Here is a 22,150-nt window from a genome sequence, read left to right as displayed (position 1 = left end):
TGTCTAAAGGCTGTCATTTCCCCTGCACTCAGTTACAGGCGTGGTCATAATCAGCCTGAGAAACTTCTAATGACCTCCACAGTGCAGTAGTACTACTGATCTGGCTCAGACTGGCCTGCCAGGTGGCTCATGGCCACTTCTTGCCCATTGCAGGCTCCTGGACAGCCATGCAGGAAGTCAGCTAGCTAGTGGCCTTGCTAGAGGAGGCAGTGAGTGACTGCTTGCCCAGCGAACACTCAGGCATCTCCTGCCTTCTTGTATGTCCTGCACTGCCTTGCTGTGCCAGGAGCAAGGTGGTGTAGACAGGAAGGAAACACCTGGTGAACATCAAGCTGTCATTAGTCTCTCAGCTCCCAGGATACAAGAGAAAGTCTAACAGTCACAGTTTTGTTTCTGTGTCTGCCAACTCACAGCTTTCTCTGCAGTCACATTTCAGCACAAGGGATCAGTGGAAAAGCCAGGCCTCATGTCTTCAGACAACACAATACACCAGGCATGCCCAAAGTCATGAAAACTGAGTCTAAGTGTTGAGAGGAAGATGGCAGACAGCTGTTGTAGATTCTGTTGCTGGTGTTAACCCTCCAACCATGCAACAGCCTCCAGACACCTCACTGCAATGTTCCCAAGCCCTGCTTAACTCCCTATCTCTGTATCACCTTGAGTGCAATGAGACTTCCCCTTCAAGCAAAGCCTGCTGACATGTTGTACATGATAGTGAGTGCAAGGAGAAAAAGGACTTGTGTTGATTCAGAAGCATAGCCACTTCTAATTGTCAGCTTTGGGGCACCTAAATGTGAAACGAAGCAGATCTAACAATTCAGTATAAAAGTCACTGATAGATTTAGCAGTTTTGAATTTAAATTGAATCATAATCAGGAGGTCTAAAAAAGGCCCTAAACCTGCATTACCAAAAGCAAGATTCCTAATTTTGTAATCTTTATTTTTCAAGAGGAAAATTATGAGTTACTGTACATAACCATGGAATTTTCACTGGGACTTGGACAAACTATAGTTTTGAAGTAAGTTCTGCATATTTACTTTAAAAGCTAATGAAAGTCAAACCTTTCAAGGCTCTTTCACCTATAGGCAAGATCTAATGCTCATTGTAATTACTAGAAGGATTTTCTTCATGCACATATTTATCATGAGACATGAGCAGCAGAAAATGTCTAGCTAACAAATATGTTAAGAAACATATATATGTTAAGAGACACCAAAAAATACTTCAGTTCCTTGACTAGGCTATGTTCTACTTCAGTCTACCATTTCAGTGGATAAATATTCTTCTCAATGGGTATTGACAAATAGCTTCCTGTTTATGAAACATGTAAGAAATGTGAAAATGCTATCAGTCTTTGTAATACGCTTTCTCATTCTCCAAGCAGTACAGGGCATTCTTGTAAGCAGTGTTTAAATCTTATACTTCCTTTCTGGCTTCTCTTTCTACAATAACAGGTTCATATTCTGGCTCTGGCAGGAGTGAGTTGGATTTGCAGGCTGGCTATTGTGTAAGCATCAACTATACTGGAGCTACTGTAGGAGCAAGAAACAGGAAGAAACCAGTCGATAAAATACAATCATAGGCTAGCAGGAAGTCAGTGACTATTTGTCACTCCTTCCAAAGAGGACTAAAACAGTTGGTGGCAGACATTCAGCACCATCCAAGTATTCAGCAGAAAGATTAGATCTCCCTTTCTCCATGCCAGGATACTCAGAGTTTTACTTCAATGTGGACCATGGATACCTGGAGGGTCTGGTCCGAGGATTCAAAGCTGGGATCTTGACAAGTTCGGATTATGTCAATTTAGCACAGTGTGAGACACTAGAAGGTAAGTCTGCTGGTTTATTTTATTTAGGAAGAAATGATGGTGCTTAGACCTTTGAAGGATGAAGGTAAAAGACTGAACTGTTGAGAGCTTATCCTAAAAAACAGTGATAACTCTGATGCTCTTTGGAGAATTATTCTCCTATTTAAGTTAATAGCTTTCCACAGAAATCACCCTAGGGTTGTACAGATTGTCATGTGCAAAGCACTCCAGATGATAGGATTTTCTAGTTTACTGATAAAGTTTGGAAATCTCACCCATAGAATCTCTATGGAAGTTGGTCACCTTCTCACAGATTTTAACCAAGCTATAGAACTGTTCAAGTGCAGATTAAATGTTTCATCACCATTTCATCTGGATCAAACAGTTCCCAAACTCTTATTAAAAGCTTACCATTTGGCTCCAGGTTTCTCTGTGAAAGATATAATTTTAGTGCTTTATTACTTCATGAGTGTGTGTGTGTGGACATTCTACTTAACAAGGAAGAGAAAACTAGACCTCACAGAGATAAAACTGAACAATTTTGAAGCCTCAAGGGAAAAAAAGAAGGATAAAAAGCTCCCATCAACAATGAAGTAATCCACAAGCTTTGTTCAAGGTGACTTTGCCACAGTAATAAAAAGAAAACACACTAGTTTCCAAAACAGCTTTCTGTGGCCAAGACTGGTCACAGCCTGATGAAGACAGACTTGTACAAAGAATCATATGACATGCCTCTAGACACTTGGCAGGAAAAACACAGCAGGAAAAAAAAAGTCAGCTTTCTAAGGGAACACAAAGCTGCTTCTTCTTATTCAAAAATAAAAGTTATGATTGTGCACTTAAATAATTTCTATAATATAGAGTATAATAGATTAATTTGGAAAAGAAATATTAAGATCACTCTGTTTTAAGCATCATTTGCTTTGTGTGAGCAGTAATGGACTTAGGGAAATGAGAAGTGCAGAACCTAATGACTCCCATATACAATAGACTTTTGAGGCTGTCTAAATGATTAATATAAGAGCAACACGAATCTGAGAAAGTTGCTTGCATTTTATCCTACAGATTAAACCAACTACATTAAAAAAGATATAGGTAGGTATTCACTTGTTAGAGGGTAAAAGGTCGTCTCAAAGAAGGGATTATCAGTACAGTCAGTGGGATCTAGAAATTGTTCAACTGACCAAGTGCATGTACCTAATCCAGCTGATGTCACCAAAGGCTCTATGAAGAAAAACAAACAAAAAACCCCAAACACACCACACCACAACGTTAAAAACCTGGTTCTTTCTGAATAAGGTGAAAAATATACAGGTTTAAATATGTTTAGAAACACACAAGAAAAAAGGATTTCCTTCATCCTTCCTAGAAAAGTACTTGCTCATGTCAGGAATAGCTAAGAAAAACTATCTAAATGTTAAGCCATGCCACATTTTCAACCAGGAAGTAACCTGCAAGAATTTCTGAGATGTATAAACCTTCAACATTATTAAGGGCATGCAAGAAACAGATCACAAGAGAGAGATAAAATACTTTTCTAAGTAAGAGTTACAGTAGAAAGAGCCATGACTTTCCTTTTATTTTTGAACCTTTCTCTAATGTTCATTCAATTTTAGCACAGAAATGGTCTCAGCAACAGAAGCAGCAGCCTCCGTCAACATGTCCACAAGAACATCTCTGCTACCCACTATGACTTCCTTTTTTTCCCTCTATTTAGCTCCATCTCTTTTTCCATTGTAACATTTTCTACTTCTTTTAGGCAGTTAACAGATTTCCTCCAGTTATCTTACAAATACATTATTTATAATAAGAATACAAGAAATGTTTGATTAGTACAGAAGGCTAAAAACACTTATCTCTCTCTGCCCACCCAAGATTCTGTAATACTGAACTTGCATCATGAGTGTACAGTGCACTGAAAACACAGACCCTTATCTCAAAACTAAAAAAAATGGAGCTTTATGCACACATTGCATTTTGTTTCCAGTTAAAAGATCCAGCACACAGGTTTGTGCTGTAGTTCTATTGTGCTTGCACAATAATGCCTTTGGTTCATGTCTTCCCATTAAAAGGTAATAAATTTATCCCATTTTACACTCTGTGGCAGAGCACCACACCACAAAAGCTAGCCTAGATTTCAAACATTATAAATATGCAAAATCAAACAAGCAGAAAGAAAATAAAAAACATTCCAAGTAACCCATAAATAGAATTTTAAAAGCCTTTTAATTTCAAAGTGGTTTTGATATCTCTAGAGGGGAAACTATAATGCCAGAACAGAAGAACCACAGGAAAAGCTGCAGGTTAATGCTTTACATCCGCTTGATAATCACAAAGTGAGCCTGAGTGAAAGGGAAAGGAAAAAGCCAGGCTGCTAATTGATTTATCATACCACTGTGTCATCTCAAGTTAAGGTCACACAGAGAGTAGAGACTTTCAGCCTTACCTAGACATCCATTTGGGCTTGTTGGAGTTATAATTTCTGTGGAGCTGTCTCATGAGCTACAACATGCACGCTGATAGTTTGACCCTACGTCATCATTTGTTTCAGAGGAATAGGATCCCCAGAGGAACTCTGCTGACAGTGTTTGAAGCAGAATATGGGGCAAACAGTGTTATATTTGGTGTTTTATTCTTACCTTGCTTCCTTGTTTGGTGGGAAGACAACTGGTCTCTAAACAGGAGACTAGGTCATAGAAGGATAAGCACCTCAGGTCCGCTCCCACTAACATCACTGAACTAAGTTTCCTTAACATGCCAGATCCCAGACATGGCAGCGTGCGGTGGCTGAAATGAATATGGGGCAGCTGGCTATCAAAGTGAGGAGCTAGTCAGGATGCCATTTGTTCATGTTCTTGCAATACTGTATCCTGGGCTGCAACAAAAGGATTGTGGCCAGTAGGTTAAGGTAGGGGGTTCTGCCCCTCTGCTCTGTTGAGACCCCAGTTGCAGTGCTGTGTCCAGCTCTGGAGTCCCAGAGCTGTTGGAGCAAGTCCAAAGTAGCATCTCTCCCTTGAGGAGAAGCTGAGAGAGTTTGGGTTGTTCAGCCAGGAGAAAGATCCAGGGAGACATTATTGCGGCCTTAGAATACTTAAAGGATGGACTTATAAGAAAGATCACAGGATTGCAGGATGCTAGGGGTTGGAAGGAACCCCTGGAGATCATCGAGTCCAACCCCACTGCCAGACCTGGACCATAAGATGGGGATAAACTTTTTATCAGGGTCTGTTCCAGTAGGACAAGGGGTGATGACTTTAAATTAAAAGAAGGTAGAATCAATCTAGTTATGAGGAAGAAAATTTTTACAATGAGGGTGGTGAAACACTGACACAGGTCACCCTAAGAGGCTGGAAGCATTCAAGGACAGGTTTGACTGGCCTCTGAGCAACCTGATCTATTTGAAGATGCCCCTGCTCATTGCAGAGGGGTTGGATGACCAGACGACCTTTAAAGATCCCTTCCAAGCCAAACCATTCTATGCTTCTGCAATTACTAAAATGAGATCAATTGGAAGCAAAACTGTACAGAAAACTGAGGATCATCTATGTCAGAAAGAGTGCTAGCTGTAGGAGTTTGAATACACAATGCTTTAAGTCTCAGTGTAGGCATTCTGATTACGTACTAAGAAATTAGGGACATGAGGAAAGAGTAGCTACTGTGCTTATAAATACACACCTTGCTAACTGCGAATTAACTTCTCTTACAGGTACATTCTTTTCCAGTCAGATTTTATCTGGAAATTTAATCAAATGGCCAAACCATGTAACATTTCTCCAATCTATAATTTACTGTAATTTTAATCATGGCATTTGAACACAATCATGCAGCATAGCAGGGGCTTTTCTAAAAGGAAATGTTAAATCGCAGAGGAAATCTGTCAAATAAATTCTGTGGTATTATGAAAGTATCTTTCAATTTTGTTGTCTAATCAACTGATTTTCCTCAGCTGCCAGGGCTGGGAGCTCAGACAGAATATGTCACGATAACCCAAGCTCCTGGAACAGACTCTTAGGGTCTGCTAGTTGCAGCTATAAATCAGACAAATCCAAATCAGAAATGCTAAGATTGTAACCCAACCCTTTCAAGTGCTTCACTGCAGAAGCTCTGGGGAGCCCAGTATCTGAGCTAGGGAAGATGTATTGTCTCCTCTTCTTCAAGCAGCCTGACAACATAAGATTATAGTTTTTCCTGAGATTTAAATGTTTCATATGAAAGTGTAACAAAGATGTTTTTTGGCCAATGTGACAGTTTATTGTCATAATCTTTCTTCCTTGAATCTAATTGCAGATCTGAAGCTACACCTACAGACTACAGACTATGGCAACTTCTTGGCTAATGAAACTGGCCCTCTCACTATTTCCACCATTGATGACAAACTGAAAGCAAAGCTACTCACAGAATTTCATTACTTTAGAAACCATGCCTTTGAACCACTTGCCACCTTTCTCAATTTTATCACGTAAGTGATGCTACCACACAGACTCAAAACCAAAAGCACAATTAGAAGCTAAAGCAGTGTAAATACTCAAATTTCTATCAAGTTTCCAAGATAGCAAAATTACTTGGATGCTTCAACATTTGCATACTTTGTTTACTTTTGTAACCCTTAATTATATGTATATACATATGAAAAGAAGCTGTCTTTGCAACCACTTGCTTTAAAGAGCACAAGCCAGAGTTTTGCTGTGTATTGTGGTAGGAAGAGTGGTAGAAGTTGAGAAAAATATTTATCATATTCAAATATAATTTAAGTCAGAGAACATACAAACCTTATGTTTGTGGAGGTGACTTGTGTAAGATGTTGTGATGGTTTGGGTGTTCCCTGCCCCCCCCCACCCCCACTTTAGAAATCACCCAGACTAGACTCAGTCGGCTCTGGAAATATGAATGAAGCTATTTATTTACAGCTAGCACAATATACAAGCAGATATTTACAGTATATACAGACAGAAATACACAAGGTAAAAGGTAATACAGAAACACAACTCCCCTCCCAGAAACCTGAGTCCCCAGGAGGGGCTCTCAACCACCCCTGCACCTTCCCCCTGCCCCTCTCAACCTTACCCCAGTCCTAAGGAAGAATAGAGGTTTGGCCAAGAGGTTAAGAAGCAAAGGTGGGTTAGTCCAAACGAAGGGTGAGGTTAGAGGGTAAGATGTTGCTCAGCCAGCAGCCCAAGCAAGAGTGAGAGAAAAATGGCGAGAGTGTTATCTGATGTTTTCCTTTCTTGCTCCCAAACATCTCAGTGAGACTCTGAGGGAAGTAGACATCACCATTATTTTCCTTTCACAGCCTGTAATCTAGTTCTTCTCACCAAAACATTCTAGATAGCTTAAAACTAGCACAGGTGTACCGAGCTGTGTTTTAATTCCTACACATGTGGCAAGTTCTAGACTTAAAGGGGGAAAGACAACACACAGTACATGTAGCATACTTTTTATACCAGTGAACACTGAAAACAGAACTTTATGTTGCATGTTGCAAGAAACTTATATCCAAGTAGCTTATTTAAAAAGTCAGCTACTATTTGATGCCAGGTGAAGAGACAGTTCTGATATTATTGTAATCATAAAGATGTAAAAGTTGTAAATTAGAGGCTTAAATTTAAAAACAGAGATTTGCTTTATATTAGTGTGAGAACATGGACTAGTGAGATGCCAGCAGGATATTTTATCTAATTGTTTGCTCCCCTTAATTTTATCTTTTTAGTATGCTATTACAATACTGCTCATCTTATTTTCAATGAGTATTTTTATTATAACAACACAATAAAATACCTTTTTTTTTTTTTTTTGTTAAGTTTGTTTTTCTCAGTCAATGTAGCTGACCAATTTTAGGCTACTACATCAAAAGGATCTTAAAGACTTCCCTAGAGCAGTTCTGAGCTGTAGGCATACAGTGTTTACTTTTTGCTTCAGGGAAAGAAAAGTGAAAATATGAAAATTAGGACAGCTCTTTTCTCACACTGATGGACATGCAAGTATGCACATGTATGCACAAACTCTGCACTCACAGTTGGTTTTCTTGATAATGGAGATGCTATATTGAGATACTGAAATAAAAAAAACATTGATTTTTCACCAGATTTCAAGCCCTCTTATGAATTTTGTGTGAGATCATAGTGATCCCTATGTGTCTCTAGCTGTGTCCTAAATCAACAAAGTAAGCTAAAGACTCTCAGCATCCTGAGCTGTTCTAAGGGAACAGCTTTCCCAAGTCACTGATAAAACTCTTATTGGCCTCTCTGACAGTAAAAGTAGTAAGAAGCCATTAGAAAACTTCTGCTGAAAAGAAAATTTTAGCAACAAAGAAGAAATCTGCGAGAAGCTGTTCTTAGTTTCCTCTTGGGAGGGTGTTTAAAGATGAATAAGAAAGCCTTAAGATTGGTCCATCTGCATGAGCTTTGCAGACTCAGTGCTGAGTTCCCAAGTATTTCTTCTCTGTTCTATATGATATAACAAAATCCCAAAGCAGAGAAGCTGCTAGCTCAGGTGATTTACTTTTTGATACCTCTCCTAGTCTCCTATCATAGAGAATCTACACTTAATAGCTGTTATGCTTATTGCATTCAAGTTTCAGTTTGCACTTCTTTAAAAGTGTCTTCTTCCAAACCAGTCATGTGGTTTAAAACTGGTACTGTGTTGCCCACCTCTTACTTAAAAACTTCCATTTGGTTTCGATGAGAGATTGATACAGAGTGAATGTACAAACCTGCAAGTATTGTGCTCTGGTTTGACTTTAGTATTCATTTTTTAAAATCTTGTTTGTTTGGGTTTTTTTTATAAAGGAAAATTCATTATAAAGACAGCTTTGTTTGACTCTTTTTTTCCTCCCCCCATATACAGATACAGCTATATGATTGACAACGTCATTCTGTTAATAACTGGCACATTACACCAGCGGCCCATAGCTGAACTTGTTCCCAAGTGCCATCCACTGGGGAGCTTTGAGCAAATGGAAGCAGTCAGCATTGCCTCAAACCCCACTGAACTGTTCAATGCAATTCTGGTTGACACACCACTAGGTAGGAACACTAAATGATTTCTTATTTGCTTCTTGAAACAACTAATCCTGCATCATTAAGAATATCTATGGTTTTTATGACAAAAGGCATGAAGTGTGGATCATAACCTTTTGAAATGGTCTACAGGTCATTTTCTAGTAACATTTTCTAACAGCTCCTGTATCAACCTTAGGTAGCAGACACAAGGAAAACATGCTACTCAAGAAGTGTAATGGCTATCTTCTACACTGAAAGTAGACACTGATTTAGGGCATCTCAGTTGTTATCTACAATAAAAAAATCTAAGATGAAATCTTGCCAGTCCCTCCCTAAGGATCAAGAAGCAGACAGTTATTCATAAATATTAGATGAATCATAGAATCATAGAATCATTCTATGATTCTATGATTCTGATTCTATGATTAGATGTTGCAGTGGAACTTAGATTCCCTCTTGGTATTTGGGCATGATTCAAACATAAAGGAAACCATTATTTTGAAGAATTAAATCTAAAAGCAAAATGGAATGTAGCTTGGGAATGTCTCATTCTGAAATGGGGATGAACTCTGTTCAGTGTATGCTATAACATGCAACATGAACAAAAACTAATAAGCTGTGGAGGAGTTCTGGGAGGATTACTGAACATAAGACAGAACTGGATTGATTTGAATGTATATGAAACCACTTTATATCCTCATCTTGAGTGGTTTTGGGTTCTGCTTCTCATGAAGGTGGGGGTGGGTTGGCTGTAGATAGAAACCAACCACTCACTGACTCCTCACCCTGAGTGCACTGTGGGGAGAAAACGGGAAAATAAAGACAGGAGAATAAAGGAACTTGTGATTGAGGTCATCTATGAAGTATTGTTGCAGGCAAACCAGACTCAAATTGGGGAAAATTAACTCGCTTTGTTGTTGATTAATAAATGTATAATTAATCATGATCCAGGCATTAGGAAACAAACAGCAGAGAAAGAAACATTTATACACTTAGGGAAAAAAATTTCCTTCCTGCTTCACCACTTTTTCATGCCTGACTCCTTTCCTTTATACCTTTGTTATCATTATAGTTACACTCAATCCTTTTGGACAACCAATGGGCAGCACAAGGAGTGAGGGAAGTTAACAGTCAGTACATGTTGGGTTTGCACTGGTGCTCCTCACTCCTCACACTGACTCTCTGCTTCAGAGTGGGCTCTGCCTGCAGCTCTTGTCAGGAGTACCTGCTCCAGCACAGGTCCTCCACAAGCAGCAGGAAGTATGCTCCAGAGCCATTCTCTGACTTCACCAACCTTGGTGCTCCCTTTGCTTTTTATCAGCATTTTTTTCCTTCTGCCTTTCTGCATGCTGCTTTTGTCCCCCATTATTAAATATATTTTCTCTGAGGTGACACCAGCTTATCTGAGGGGCCCAGCTGTGTCCTGTGGCGGGTCTGTTTGATCCAGGTAGAATTGGCTGTCTGGCACAGCTTTCCCTCACAGAAGCCACCCTGCAGCCTTCTGCTGCCAGCACCTGGGCATTGGCACCCCGTGCAGTGAAATCAGAGAAGGTAGAGGGCAGGATAGCTAAAATGAACAAGTGGATACCACTGCCATGTGCAGGCAGACAGACGCTGAACTCCAGTTTGGAAAGGACAAGGGTGAAGAGAGATGTGGATGATGGTTACAAACTCCTGAGGACAATTGTTTATCCACAGTGAACTACAAAGTGCTGCTTACAAAATGGTTTAGAAGATCAGACTCCATCAGAATCCCAGATACCCATAAAACCACATAAAATTGAGCAATCTTTTTACACAGATTTTCCAGATTTTTCTTTTTGTTAGGAAGTATGTAAAGGCAAAGAGTAGTATCAGATCTTTTAAAAGATAGGACAAATTCATGGGCAATGAGTCTAGAAAGAGGGGGATGTTGTTCACCCAAAATCTCAATGCTGGAAGAGTCAGATGTGAGTAGACCACAAAGCACGGCCAGGGTCACATCTTCCATTGCCACTGTTTCAGACCACACTCTGTCATGCAACACTGATCTGCCCCACTGGCATATCTGTGATGGACTGGCATACCTTTGGTGGTTATGAACACAGTATTTTTAAGCAGTCCAGATGAACAAAATAAATTCATCCTTTGCCTCCCTGTTCAAAAGCTTGCTCTTTAGCCAGTTCTGCAGAGAACCCAGAATCATAGATGCTCAGAGTCAGTTTGTGCTTGTTACTCACCAAGACTTGTTCTCTTTCCTCCACTATAGAAAAAGCCAAAGAGGAAGAGGGAAAATAGGAAAGAAGATTCTCGTTATCAACTGCTGAATACCTGCATGATTTAAGACAAAAACTGTCTTTCATGTTCCTCACTAAAAAATCTCCCTATGCCCAGACCATGTACTTCAGGAAAGATTAAGGCTTTCATTAGCATTTCCCATCTGATTTTCTCTGGAGATGTGGACTCTGGCTGCAGTACTGATTGATTCCCCTCACAGCAGATTCTCATTAAAGAAAAGGGAGTAGGAGGATAAAGGGAAAGTCAGGAGGATTTCTCTTCCTCTCTGTTATATCACTCTCTCTTGTACAATGGAAACCTAAGATCCTTGCTCATACACTGGTGAATGACAATAGACAAGAGATGCATATTATCAGCGTGTAGATTTACACTGAAATATAATAAACTCTGCTTTCAGCTGCTTTCTTTCAAGACTGCTTGTCTGAAAATGACCTGGATGAAATGAACATAGAAATAATGCGCAACAAACTGTACAAGGCAAGTTCTTGCAACATAGTGGTAATGTTTGGGGATTTTCAAAGTGTCTCAGAAGAGGAGGTCAGTATCATTAACCCTGTTTTATGTATAAAGAAACAGAAGTATGGTGAGATAAAGCAAGCTGTCTAAGGTCACCTGGTTGATGACAAGTCCAGGAATCAAATCCAGCTCCTTTCATTTCTGCTTCACTCTTTGGAGAGTTTTCAATTTTCAGGTCTGCATTCAAATCCTAATTTAATATCTCATTAATGAAAATGCTTTAGACATCAGGCTAATATGCAGGTCCATTTGTTTATGAATAACTCAGTTATGCACCAAATGTCACAGAGCTGTTAGCTCCTAAATGAGCCTAGACAGGCTTTTAGCTAACATTTATTTCTATATTTAAAGACCAGATGTGATTCAGCAAGGTCGAATTCTTTTGAGTCTAACTAACACTTTTACTTTCCTTAAGGCTTCTGTACAATTTTCTTTCCTTTTAAGTTCCCTTTATCATTGCTGCAGCACACTGCTGTAAAGATATGCATCTAACACGTGCCTTGAATTCTCAAAGCACTTCACAAACATTAGCACACAGGTCAGTACTCTGAGGATGGTCTCTTTAAAGGGTATACATATTTCATTCCATTAATGGTTCCTCCTGGCACATCTCCTTGGAATTATTTTTTTTATCTTTCTTTGACAGTGGGTGCCCCAGACTGTGGGAACTATTTCTACTGGGGTGAAAAGAAAAAAAACAAACTTCTTCAGTTGGTCTTATGAAGGATATTTATAAATTCCAAAGATAATATTTAATTCTCAAAGATTCTGCTACTTCCTGTCATTCAAAACAACATCAGTTATGCCCAAGTACTTCAATTCTTTCACAGTGCTATTCTAAATCAGACACTGTTTTCCCATTTGATAACATGCAGATTTGATTCTTGTAACCTGTGTGGATCACCATGTATTTACAGTTATTAAATCTACTTTCGGGGGGGTTGGGTTTTTGTTTGTTTGGGGGTGTGTGTGTGTGTTGTGGTTTTATTTGTTTTGTTCTTTTTCTTGCTCTTACAAATATTGGGGGATTTTTCTGCAAAAAAAAAAAAAGTTATTAATATATAATTTCTTCATGCTTCAGCTGTCTATGTGATCAATTATGTTTCGTATTTACTATCAGATAGCATTATACAGAGCCTAGTGCATAATCCAATGTAGCAGATCTCCCTTGAGATGCCTTTATTTAAAATTCACTTAATTGCATGACTAGTAACAGTTTCTTTTAACAAGGTTGTGTGGAGTTGTAGCAAATGCATTTTGATAATGGGAATGTTCCCTAAAACACTATCTTAGGGGGACAGAGAGGTAGAGGGAGCAGCATCTCTGAGGTATGTAGGGGTCTTCCTGCAGAAGTATTTTTGCAATGAGTGTGGAGGCCAGGATCCTTAATAGACCAGAGGACTCTACAGGCCAGTATTACAGAAGCTTTGTCCGATGTTCTATTCTAATCCAGGGTTTAGGGTAGAGCAGCAGGGATTAGCTTGTGTATCCTCATAGTGCTGGCCCAATAGCCCTGGCATATTCCCAAATCCCCTCCTCCACACTATAAATGTAGAATTTTCTTCAGCCATCTGCTTATTACGCAGTAGAAGTTCAATGGAGCTCAAGAAGTTCCTTCTTTTGAGAGCAAAGAAAACATCATATTTGTCCTCTAATCACTTTTTAATAAAAACATTTGAACCCACATTGTAATAACAAGATACTTCCATTCTACTATTTCAGCTTTCAATCCAGCAACATAATTAAGCACAAACTTGAATTAAAATTCATAGGTAGAACTGATGGAAATATTTACAAATTAGGTTCAAGACTATGTGGTGCTGGTGTCTTATGCAACGTTTAAAATATTTCTCTCCTTCTTTCATGTAGTCTTATCTTGAGGCATTTTATAAGTTTTGTGAAAAACAAGGTGGTACTACAGCAGAAATAATGAGACCTATTCTTGAGGTAAGAAAAATTCACTCTTTGTACATCAAAGAACTCTACAATGTTTTCATAATTGGCTTACTTTGTTTTATTTTCTATTCCTTCTCTCTCCATTTGCAAAGTTATCTATCATACGTTTGCTTCTCCTCTCACTAAAACCTGGTTTTCTAAGATGTAATGAAGATTTTATTCTAGGATGACTTTTACCTCTTGGCTAGAGATGCAGATAGTCCATTACCAGGATGCAGATAGTCCATTACCAGGCAGGAGTTAGCTTCAGACAATAATTTTTGTGCTAGTTTGAAGCAGGGTAGAATGTTTTGGTGAGAAGAACTAGATCATAGGCTGTGAAAGGAAAACAGTGGTGATGTCTGCTTCCCTCAGAAGTCTCTCTAAGGAGTTTGGGAAGAAGAGATGAAAACATTAGATAACACTCTCACCATTTTGTCTCACTCTGCCTTGGGCTGCTGGCTGAGCTGCATCTCCCTAACCTCACCTTCCATTTGGCATAACACACTTTGCTTCTTAACCCTTTGGCTGAACCTCCATTCTTCCTTAGGACTGGGGTAAGGTTGAGAGGGGCAGGGGGAAGGTGCAGGGGTGTTTGAGAGCCCCTCCTGGGGACTCAGGTTTCTGGGAGGGGAGTTGTGTTTCTGTATTACCTTTTACCTTGTGTATTTCTGTCTATAACTGTATATACTGTAAATATCTGCTTGTACATTGTGCTAGCTGTAAATAAATAGCTTCGTTCATATTTCCAGAGCTGGCTGAGACTAGTCTGGGTATTTCTAAAGTGGGGGGGCGGGGAACACCCAAACCATCACAATTTTCTGTAACAGAGAGCAGGACATCTCAAATTGTTGCCCATGAACATTTTTCAGTACCATGTAGAAGAGCTAAGAAGAGATTATTCTTACACATCCTAGCTGAAAGTTAAATTTGGAATAGCTAAGATCTGGCATTACTGTGTATTTAATAATCAATAATCTTCAAACTCTGGAGCACTATTATGTTTGTTTATTCTGCTATGAAAATGAATGGCTGAAGATAGAGTTGAGTGACTTTTAGAACTAGCATCACACAGAACATCCCATCAGTCTATACTTCATTTTTATTTCTACTCAGAAAAGTGTTTGTTTTTTTTTCCCATGATACACAAAATTTCTAACATCCTCCTTCCCAAAGCATACCTGCAGCATAGGGAATTACATTTTTGGTATCAGTTATTATAACAAAAGATGTAGAAATTCCTAAGATTGAATTCTCAGCACCCAGCTGATGCTGCCTTTCCTACCCTCCACTCACCCATGTTTTATCACAATTCTATGTGGAGCTTGATAGCCAGATCATTTGTTTCCAGAAGTCTGTTTTTCTGGACAAGCAGAATTTACACCTTGGAAATTGAACAAATTTCACCAAGTTTCAATGACATCACACGAAAAGATTGTATTATAGGAGAGAGATATTAACCCTTGAAGCTTACCCCTATGGAAGAATGAGCCTAAATTACATTTTGCATAAGAATGCCCTAAAAGAGAATGACATTTCATATTTAATTATCTAGGACACAATATTTCAGTTTATGTTCTAAAGAAAACATTCTTTATCAACTTCAATAGAACAGTAATTAATTATTTTGACTATTCTTTTCTGAAAAGAAAAAAGTAACCAATCAAGAGATTGGCTGGCAGAGGTAAATACATTCTCCACAGCTGATTCTGATTTTTTAGAAAGCTCATTTTTAGCTAGAAATTAATGTTGAGAACAGATTAGTTACCAATGTTAGTTTAAGCACTCTGCAAAACTCACTTTATATCAGTGGTAAGTTTAGTCTATAATAAGTTTCTTTAAAATCCCTATCTACTGTCAATCAGCTAGGAAGATAAACTTTTTTTTTCCTGTAGAAGATTTCCTTTTCTATGACATTTTAATAATCTGAAGACACATACAGAGTAGATTGCTAATGGCTGAATTCACAAAAAGGCAAAGTTTCATTATTCAGAAGAATACTTGCTATTTATTCTGTAATGTTATATGTAAGACTACCAACCTGACCCTGTCAGAATGAGGCTGAGTTATTTAGCTCCCCAGCTCCTTGACCAGCGGTCACGGTGCCAACGTTCCACATTAAAAGTACTGATGATTTCTCTTCCACGGTGGACAACAAACATTGCATGTTTAAATCTGATTCTGGCTAGAAACTGCAAGACTGCACTGCAGCTTTCAGGGCTCCACACTCATTCTCAAGGAGCAGACATGCCACTTCAGTTTCCTATATGGAAACTAACACACTTAGGAAATGGTCATCCTGTGACTTCACCTCTGCATGCAGCAATTAAATGGCCCGAGTCATCAAATAACTTTGGAGAACCTCATGTAGCAATGATGTGATGAACTAAGTGGTCTGTATTGATGGGGCCAATACTGCAAATTTCCTGATAGCATTATCTGCAGTTGTGTCTGAGCACACCCAAAAATATACTACAAACCCAGCAGCTAAATTCTACATGCCTTTAGCAAGGTAAAAAAACCCAAACCAGTTCCACTAGAGCTTGATACACCTGTTCGTTTTAATAAGGCTAATGAAATTTGGCCCAGTTACTCATTAGCTCGAAATCTTTTCAAGCACTTTTCTTCTCATTATTTCTCTATTGTTTACTCATTTTTCTTGCTCTGAAATCAGTGCCAGAGGGCAGCTGAGTCCTTGTTACAGTGCGTTCCAGCATATAGGAGAAGGATCTATGAAAGTGCACTTAACTGATAAAGTTGTAGAACTGTGTTGCAACTGCAGACTTATTATCCAACACCGAAGTGCACCTTTCTGCTGAAAGCATTTCAAAACCACACAGCACCAGAAATGTTGCAAGCTGCCTGAAATGCGTGTACTATGTATGCTTCACCTGAAAGATGTTCCTGCAGTCCCTGCAATTAGCAAGGGCCCAGCTGTTCTTGCAACATGCAAGTAAGTAATGAAGGAAAAAACCAACAAATCCAAACATAGTCAGTTTAGATCTCCAAACAGAAGAACCAATTTAAATCAGGCACAACTGAATAAGTTTATATTTATTTAACATTATTTTGTTTAATTCACACTCTAACAATGTCATGTGAAATTTTGCTTTTTACAGAACAACCTGATACCTAGACATCAGGATGCCTTTCATTCTACTGCTGCAGGGGAAATAGAGATCCTACAGGCATCTAAACCTGGAGGAAGAAATAGAGCCTGTGATTCTATGCACTAAAATTAACTGTTATTTGAAACACTGAAAACTTGAACTTGCCAAGTAAACAGCTCCTTCCACATCATTAAGTTACTGTTTTAAATAGAATCATAGAATCAATCAGGTTGGAAGAGACCTCCAAAATCATCCAGTCCAACCTAGCACCCAGCCCTGTCCAAGTAACTAGGCTGTGGCACTAAATGCCTCACCCAGTCTCTTCTTGAACACCTCCAGGGATGGCAACTGTGTAGTTGGAAACAATGTTCATTTGTTTTCCAGAGTTTCCATTCAGACTTTGCTCTTAGTGGCACTCTGAGTTACCCCTGAACAGTACTGTTGATTCTGAGTCTTTTCCTTTGTTATTAATAACAATAATAATACTAACAACAGTATTACTTCATAACTTCAGTATGGTGTGTGAGGAGATTTTTTGTTGTCAACACCTGGGTAACTAAATAGGGAAATGAGGAAGTAATAGAGATGATATTTTCAGTACAGAAAGTCACAGAATAAAAGCCATGCTTGCAAAACCCTGTTTGATTTTCTAGTTAAAATGTAACAAGGATTTGCAAATAAGGATTTACAATTTAAAAAATAAGTTATCTTTCCAATGTCCTGCAGGCCACTTTTTTTTTTAGCTTATTGAAAGTAACCCACATCTCCACTTTCATTTAGAATGAGATCTCTACTAACATGTCTGTATTCTTTGTTTTCCATATTAAGTTTGAGGCAGACAGACGTGCCTTTATCATCACCATTAATTCATTTGGTACTGAGCTGAGTAAAGATGACAGGGAGAAGCTGTATCCAACCTGTGGAAAACTGTATCCAGAAGGCTTACACCTGCTGGCCAATGCAGATGACTACGAGCAAGTGAAGTGTGTTGCAGATTACTATGCAGTACGTAATCTAATTTCTTAAACCAAAAACCCAAACCTAAATACCCAACATCCCTTGATGCCATCAATTTTTAAAAGAATATTCACATAAGTGGAAACATTTTTGAGAGATATAAAAATCAATAAACACACAAAAGATTCCATGTACATGGAATCAAAGGCATGTTAGTGTGACATAAAGTTCCTCTTACAGCGATGTTTAAATAAGACCAAATCATATTCTAGTAAACAAACCTCTTCCTCCTTCATTAACCTTCCCCAAACTGAGTTTCACTTCTTAGCTGCTGCCTCAAAGATTGTGAGCAAATGTGTAAGTAATTTTAAAATGTGCTGAGCAAACAATTCCTGGCAAGGATGACTGCAGACCTGGTTTACTGCTAGCGTACCCTGTAAATGCTCTTCTGAAAAGTTTTGTCTAAATCACTGATTGAATCAGAGAAGTAGATGGTGTTGTTAATATTGATGTGACTAGTGCTGCTATTAAAGATTGATTGAGCTGCAGCACTTGCTCCACTTGCTCTATGAATTAACTGTGTTATTCTGACTACCTGTTAAGCTACCTCCAACCAGACGCACAAAATCCAAGGTCTAGCTCGCCCCTTTTCCACAGAAGAAAGAAGGCTAAAGATGCACATCTGTTCCTGTGCATAAGCAGAATGTTAGAAGTGTGCGTCACCATGCCAGAGAATGTCTGTTCATGTGGTGGTGGGGTACTTAGATAAGTGTGGGAACCATTGTGCTAGGTCTACACTGCACTGTTACTTCGTAGGAAAACCAAAACAAACCGAGATGCAAATTACACTGAAAAGTGAGATGTAACAAATGAACTCAGATATATCTGTACAGTTTATTCCAGGATGACATATCAGACTAATGGATTTAGATACAATATTAAACCAGATAAAGCAAATCCAGCTGACTACTGGAAATAAAATGACCAGCCGTGTGAGTGCAGGGTTTTGGCTCCATTTCCAGCTCTGCCTCTGATGGATACTATTTGTACAAGAATGCCAGTGCTCCCTGCCCAAAGGAGTGCAAGGTCATGAGTCATCCTACAATAAGTCTCTTTTAATGCCCTCAGTAAATTGCTCTAAGTTGTAGGAAATGATGCTAAGAAGCATGACTATATGCTGACTATATGCTTTTAACTTTTGATTTATGTGGAATTGTAATCTATAGATGAGTTTGTCTGTACATGAAAATTGCTTAATGTAGATAAATTAACAAAGTAATGCAAGGAAGCTGTGCTGCACAGAATGCTAAAATACCTTACTTTCATTGGGTGGTTGTCTATGCTTTCAGGAATACAAGGCTGTGTTTGAAGGAGTAGGGAGTGGCACTGGAGAAAAGACACTGGAAGATGCATTTTTTGAGCATGAGGTAAGAGCTTATAACCTTAAAATATCAAAATGAAAGTTCTCCACCTGGAATAACATTTAAAACAGGAATGAGGTACTAGGCTTTTGCTTGTACTGTACTACATGCTTCAGCTTTGTATCCGAGAACACTGTATTTCTATGTCAACATTAAACTGAAGTAAAATACAGGGATTTATCTTTTTAAGTGAAATAAATAAATCCCAGGACATTCTTCTGAAAACTAGTTAAGGAACTGCCAACCCTGCCAGCCTATACAAAAGCCATCTCATGTAAACTGCTTAATGAAATGTCTTTTGAAGAATCCACTGAAGAGGGTATTTCACCACTGTCCTTTTCTTACCTGCAATTTTGCTGTAGTCTGTTACCAGAATTAATCCACAGATGACATTTCAATTATACTTATCCTAAGAGACTCCTAAATATAATCATGGCTGCACAGTTACACAGAATTCTTGATCCTGAAAGCTGCTATATAAAAACCACATTTGTCTCCTTTAATATTTTATCATAACACTCAGTTTTTGTTTGGTTTTGTTTGTTTTGTTTTTTTCTTCCCAACAGGTAAAGCTGAACATGCTTGCATTCAACAACCAGTTTCATTTTGGGGTATTTTATGCCTATGTAAAATTAAAGGAACAAGAATGCAGAAATATTGTATGGATTGCTGAATGTATTTCTCAGAGACACAGAACCAAAATTAACAACTACATTCCGATTTTCTAGAGCTGCAAATGTATTATTCTACAATGCCTGAAGGGATGCATTATGGCACAGAAAAGAAGAAAGATCTTATTTCAAAAGTAAATTCTTTCTAGTTGATTTGAGTTGTATTAATAATCTTCCTAATACACAGCAGTGTAAGAAAAAGTAATGCAATTAGAGATAAAAAAATGCCTGAGGAAATATTAATCAGCTTGTTCATAAAAGGTATTGGTAGATTTGTTTTCCATTGTGCCCATTTTAATTGAAGTGATTGATAAAATCTCCCTGAAAGGTCTTACATGCATATTCTTTCTTATTTGTGGAAGTAACCTTTATATGAATGGTGTCTGAAAAGCAATTTAATGGCTTAATTCTGAATGCTTTTCTCAAAGGGCCAGCTAAATCATCACTTCCATTTTACACTTCATGCCTTCTTCATGGCATAGAAGACTATATCAAGGAGTTAATATACGAATAAGACAGAAAGCTCAGGGTTACTCTGAGTTTCCCCTTGAGGAATCTCAAGAGAGATCTCTGAACCTTTCTAACTGTTGACAGCTCTCTGCAGTTAGTTGTAAACAACTAACTTCATCTTAACGAAAATAGCTTCACTTACACCTTTTTGACCACATGAGGAGCACTGTGTCAAACAATGGGTGTCTGATCTACTCCACAGCAATACAAATACCTCCTCCCAGCACACCACAGAGACTGTCTTCATGTATGCACTAGGGAAGATTATGAAACATGAATGAAAATACCAGCCAAGTCTGTATCAGTTTTACGTCAGACACAAACAACACCAGCTCTGAGCTATTTGAGGACCTGGCTAAGATTGCTAACTAAAAATAGAGGGAAGAGTTGAAGCCAGATTGTAGCAAGACAAGATTAATTCTGCTGAAGAAAAAGGAAGGATTTTGAAAGCCATATCAACATTCTACCTTCCTAGTCCATTCAAAAAATATGCCCTTTTATCTCTGAAACAGGTCATACCTCATTTTTCAGGCTGCACAACAGCAAATTTCAATTTTCAGCTGACTGTGTCTCCAGTAATATGACACAGAAATAAAATCCATTTCTTGCCAAGTAGAGAGAAAAACAAAATGTATCTGATGTCAACCCCTCAGAATTATGGAAAACATTCAGGCATCAACGTTTTAAGAAATGAGATGTAATATATCCATGTGCATATGCATCACTCACGAAAAATGGAAAACTTTACCATTTTTACAGTTAAAGAAACACTTATCAAAACCTAAGTGTAACCAAAGGGTTATAGAGGAGGACAGCCAATCCTGATCTCACAGGGAACTGAGAAGATATTTAATGATTTACTGTGAATCACTGAGAACTTTACACTATTACTTTAGAAATATTCCCAAAGAGTTTCCTTTAGAAATAATTCAGCAGGAGTTTAGGAAAACTGACTTCAAAGAAATACATATAAAAGAGTAATGCAAATCTTATTTCTTTATTGAGGCTTCATTGTTTAGTAGATGTAGTAAGAAAAGAAATAAAAGAAACTGTAGGATTTGTGGATTGCAATTTCATTTTGGCATGCACAGTTGCTTCCTTGTTCTGCTTTTATTATCTTCCACTTGTTTTTCTCAGTCTAACCTGTAACCAAAACTTTACAGTTCACGCCTATATCACAAACTGTATTGTAAATGATCACAAATTATGTCACAAACTATTTCACAAACTGCAAGGAGGAAAAGAAATAAGGCTACATTCTCTCAGATTTGCCTTTTGTGTGTGTGTATTTTTTAGTAATTGCGGGATAAAAACATGTCATGAGCTGAATAACAAAGTGAACTGGGCTGGGACACAGAAACTGAATTCATACCGGCCAGCATAGCACAGGAGTTCTTTTTCTGTACTGATAAATCAAAACTCCCTGCGTGAACAACACAAATCAGCTGGCTGGCTGCCAAGAATTTTCTGGAGTGATTTGAAGGGGAAAGAATCTGCTCTCCACCCTAAATCATTTTGTGCCAGGGAAGATATGCAGCTGCTGTTGCAACAGTCTGTGGATACTGTTGCCTGGGAAAGAAATGAGCCGGGACTGGAGTTTTACTATTGTGTCGTCAGCAGAAGCAGCCTTTACTGAAAGGACAGAGCCGGTATTGATTGATTCTTTTTTCAACACAACTTTCTAGATCTTTGTTAAACAAGGACTAGGAGCTGATTATATTTAATTTAAAAGTAAGCTAGAGAAGCAATAGAAGTCCTCAAACATCTACGTTTGCTATAAATACATTACTCTATTGTTAGCAAATGAGTATTCATTCGTTCACCTCCAATAAGACCTCACACTGGAAGTCCAGAACACAGAGTCACTAGTACAATCATCATTAACTTTATAATGCTAATGTCGACTTGTAGGATAGGGGAATATGAGGCAATAAGCTACTTTTCTTG

At 38.4% G+C, this 22,150-nt stretch overlaps 1 protein-coding gene across 1 annotated transcript; it reads left to right on the top strand.

The window, feature by feature from the left end:
- Positions 1-1,699: 1,699 nt before the first annotated feature.
- On the top strand, positions 1,700-21,468 carry ATP6V0D2 (ATPase H+ transporting V0 subunit d2). The gene is made up of 8 exons (XM_064153977.1): positions 1,700-1,829; positions 6,096-6,267; positions 8,652-8,830; positions 11,481-11,560; positions 13,469-13,546; positions 17,473-17,649; positions 18,951-19,028; positions 19,589-21,468. The coding sequence occupies exons 1-8, from the start codon at positions 1,700-1,702 to the stop codon at positions 19,748-19,750; spliced, it is 1,056 nt and encodes a 351-aa protein (XP_064010047.1). The 3' UTR covers positions 19,751-21,468.
- Positions 21,469-22,150: the final 682 nt, after the last annotated feature.

Source organism: Pogoniulus pusillus, chromosome 14 (assembly GCF_015220805.1).
Source record: "Pogoniulus pusillus isolate bPogPus1 chromosome 14, bPogPus1.pri, whole genome shotgun sequence".
Classification (NCBI taxonomy): domain Eukaryota; kingdom Metazoa; phylum Chordata; class Aves; order Piciformes; family Lybiidae; genus Pogoniulus; species Pogoniulus pusillus.
The sequence above is the reverse complement of the archived record's forward strand: the minus strand, read 5'-3'. Positions and strand labels throughout refer to the sequence as shown.

Bases quoted from the DNA above. Each gene is read 5' to 3' on its own strand.
- ATP6V0D2 (XM_064153977.1), top strand. From the start codon at position 1,700: ATGCCAGGATACTCAGAGTTTTACTTCAATGTGGACCATGGATACCTG. The intron at 11,561-13,468 runs GCAAGTTCTTGC...TCTTTCATGTAG, and splicing joins TGCGCAACAAACTGTACAAG to TCTTATCTTGAGGCATTTTA. The intron at 13,547-17,472 runs GTAAGAAAAATT...TTCCATATTAAG, and splicing joins TAATGAGACCTATTCTTGAG to TTTGAGGCAGACAGACGTGC.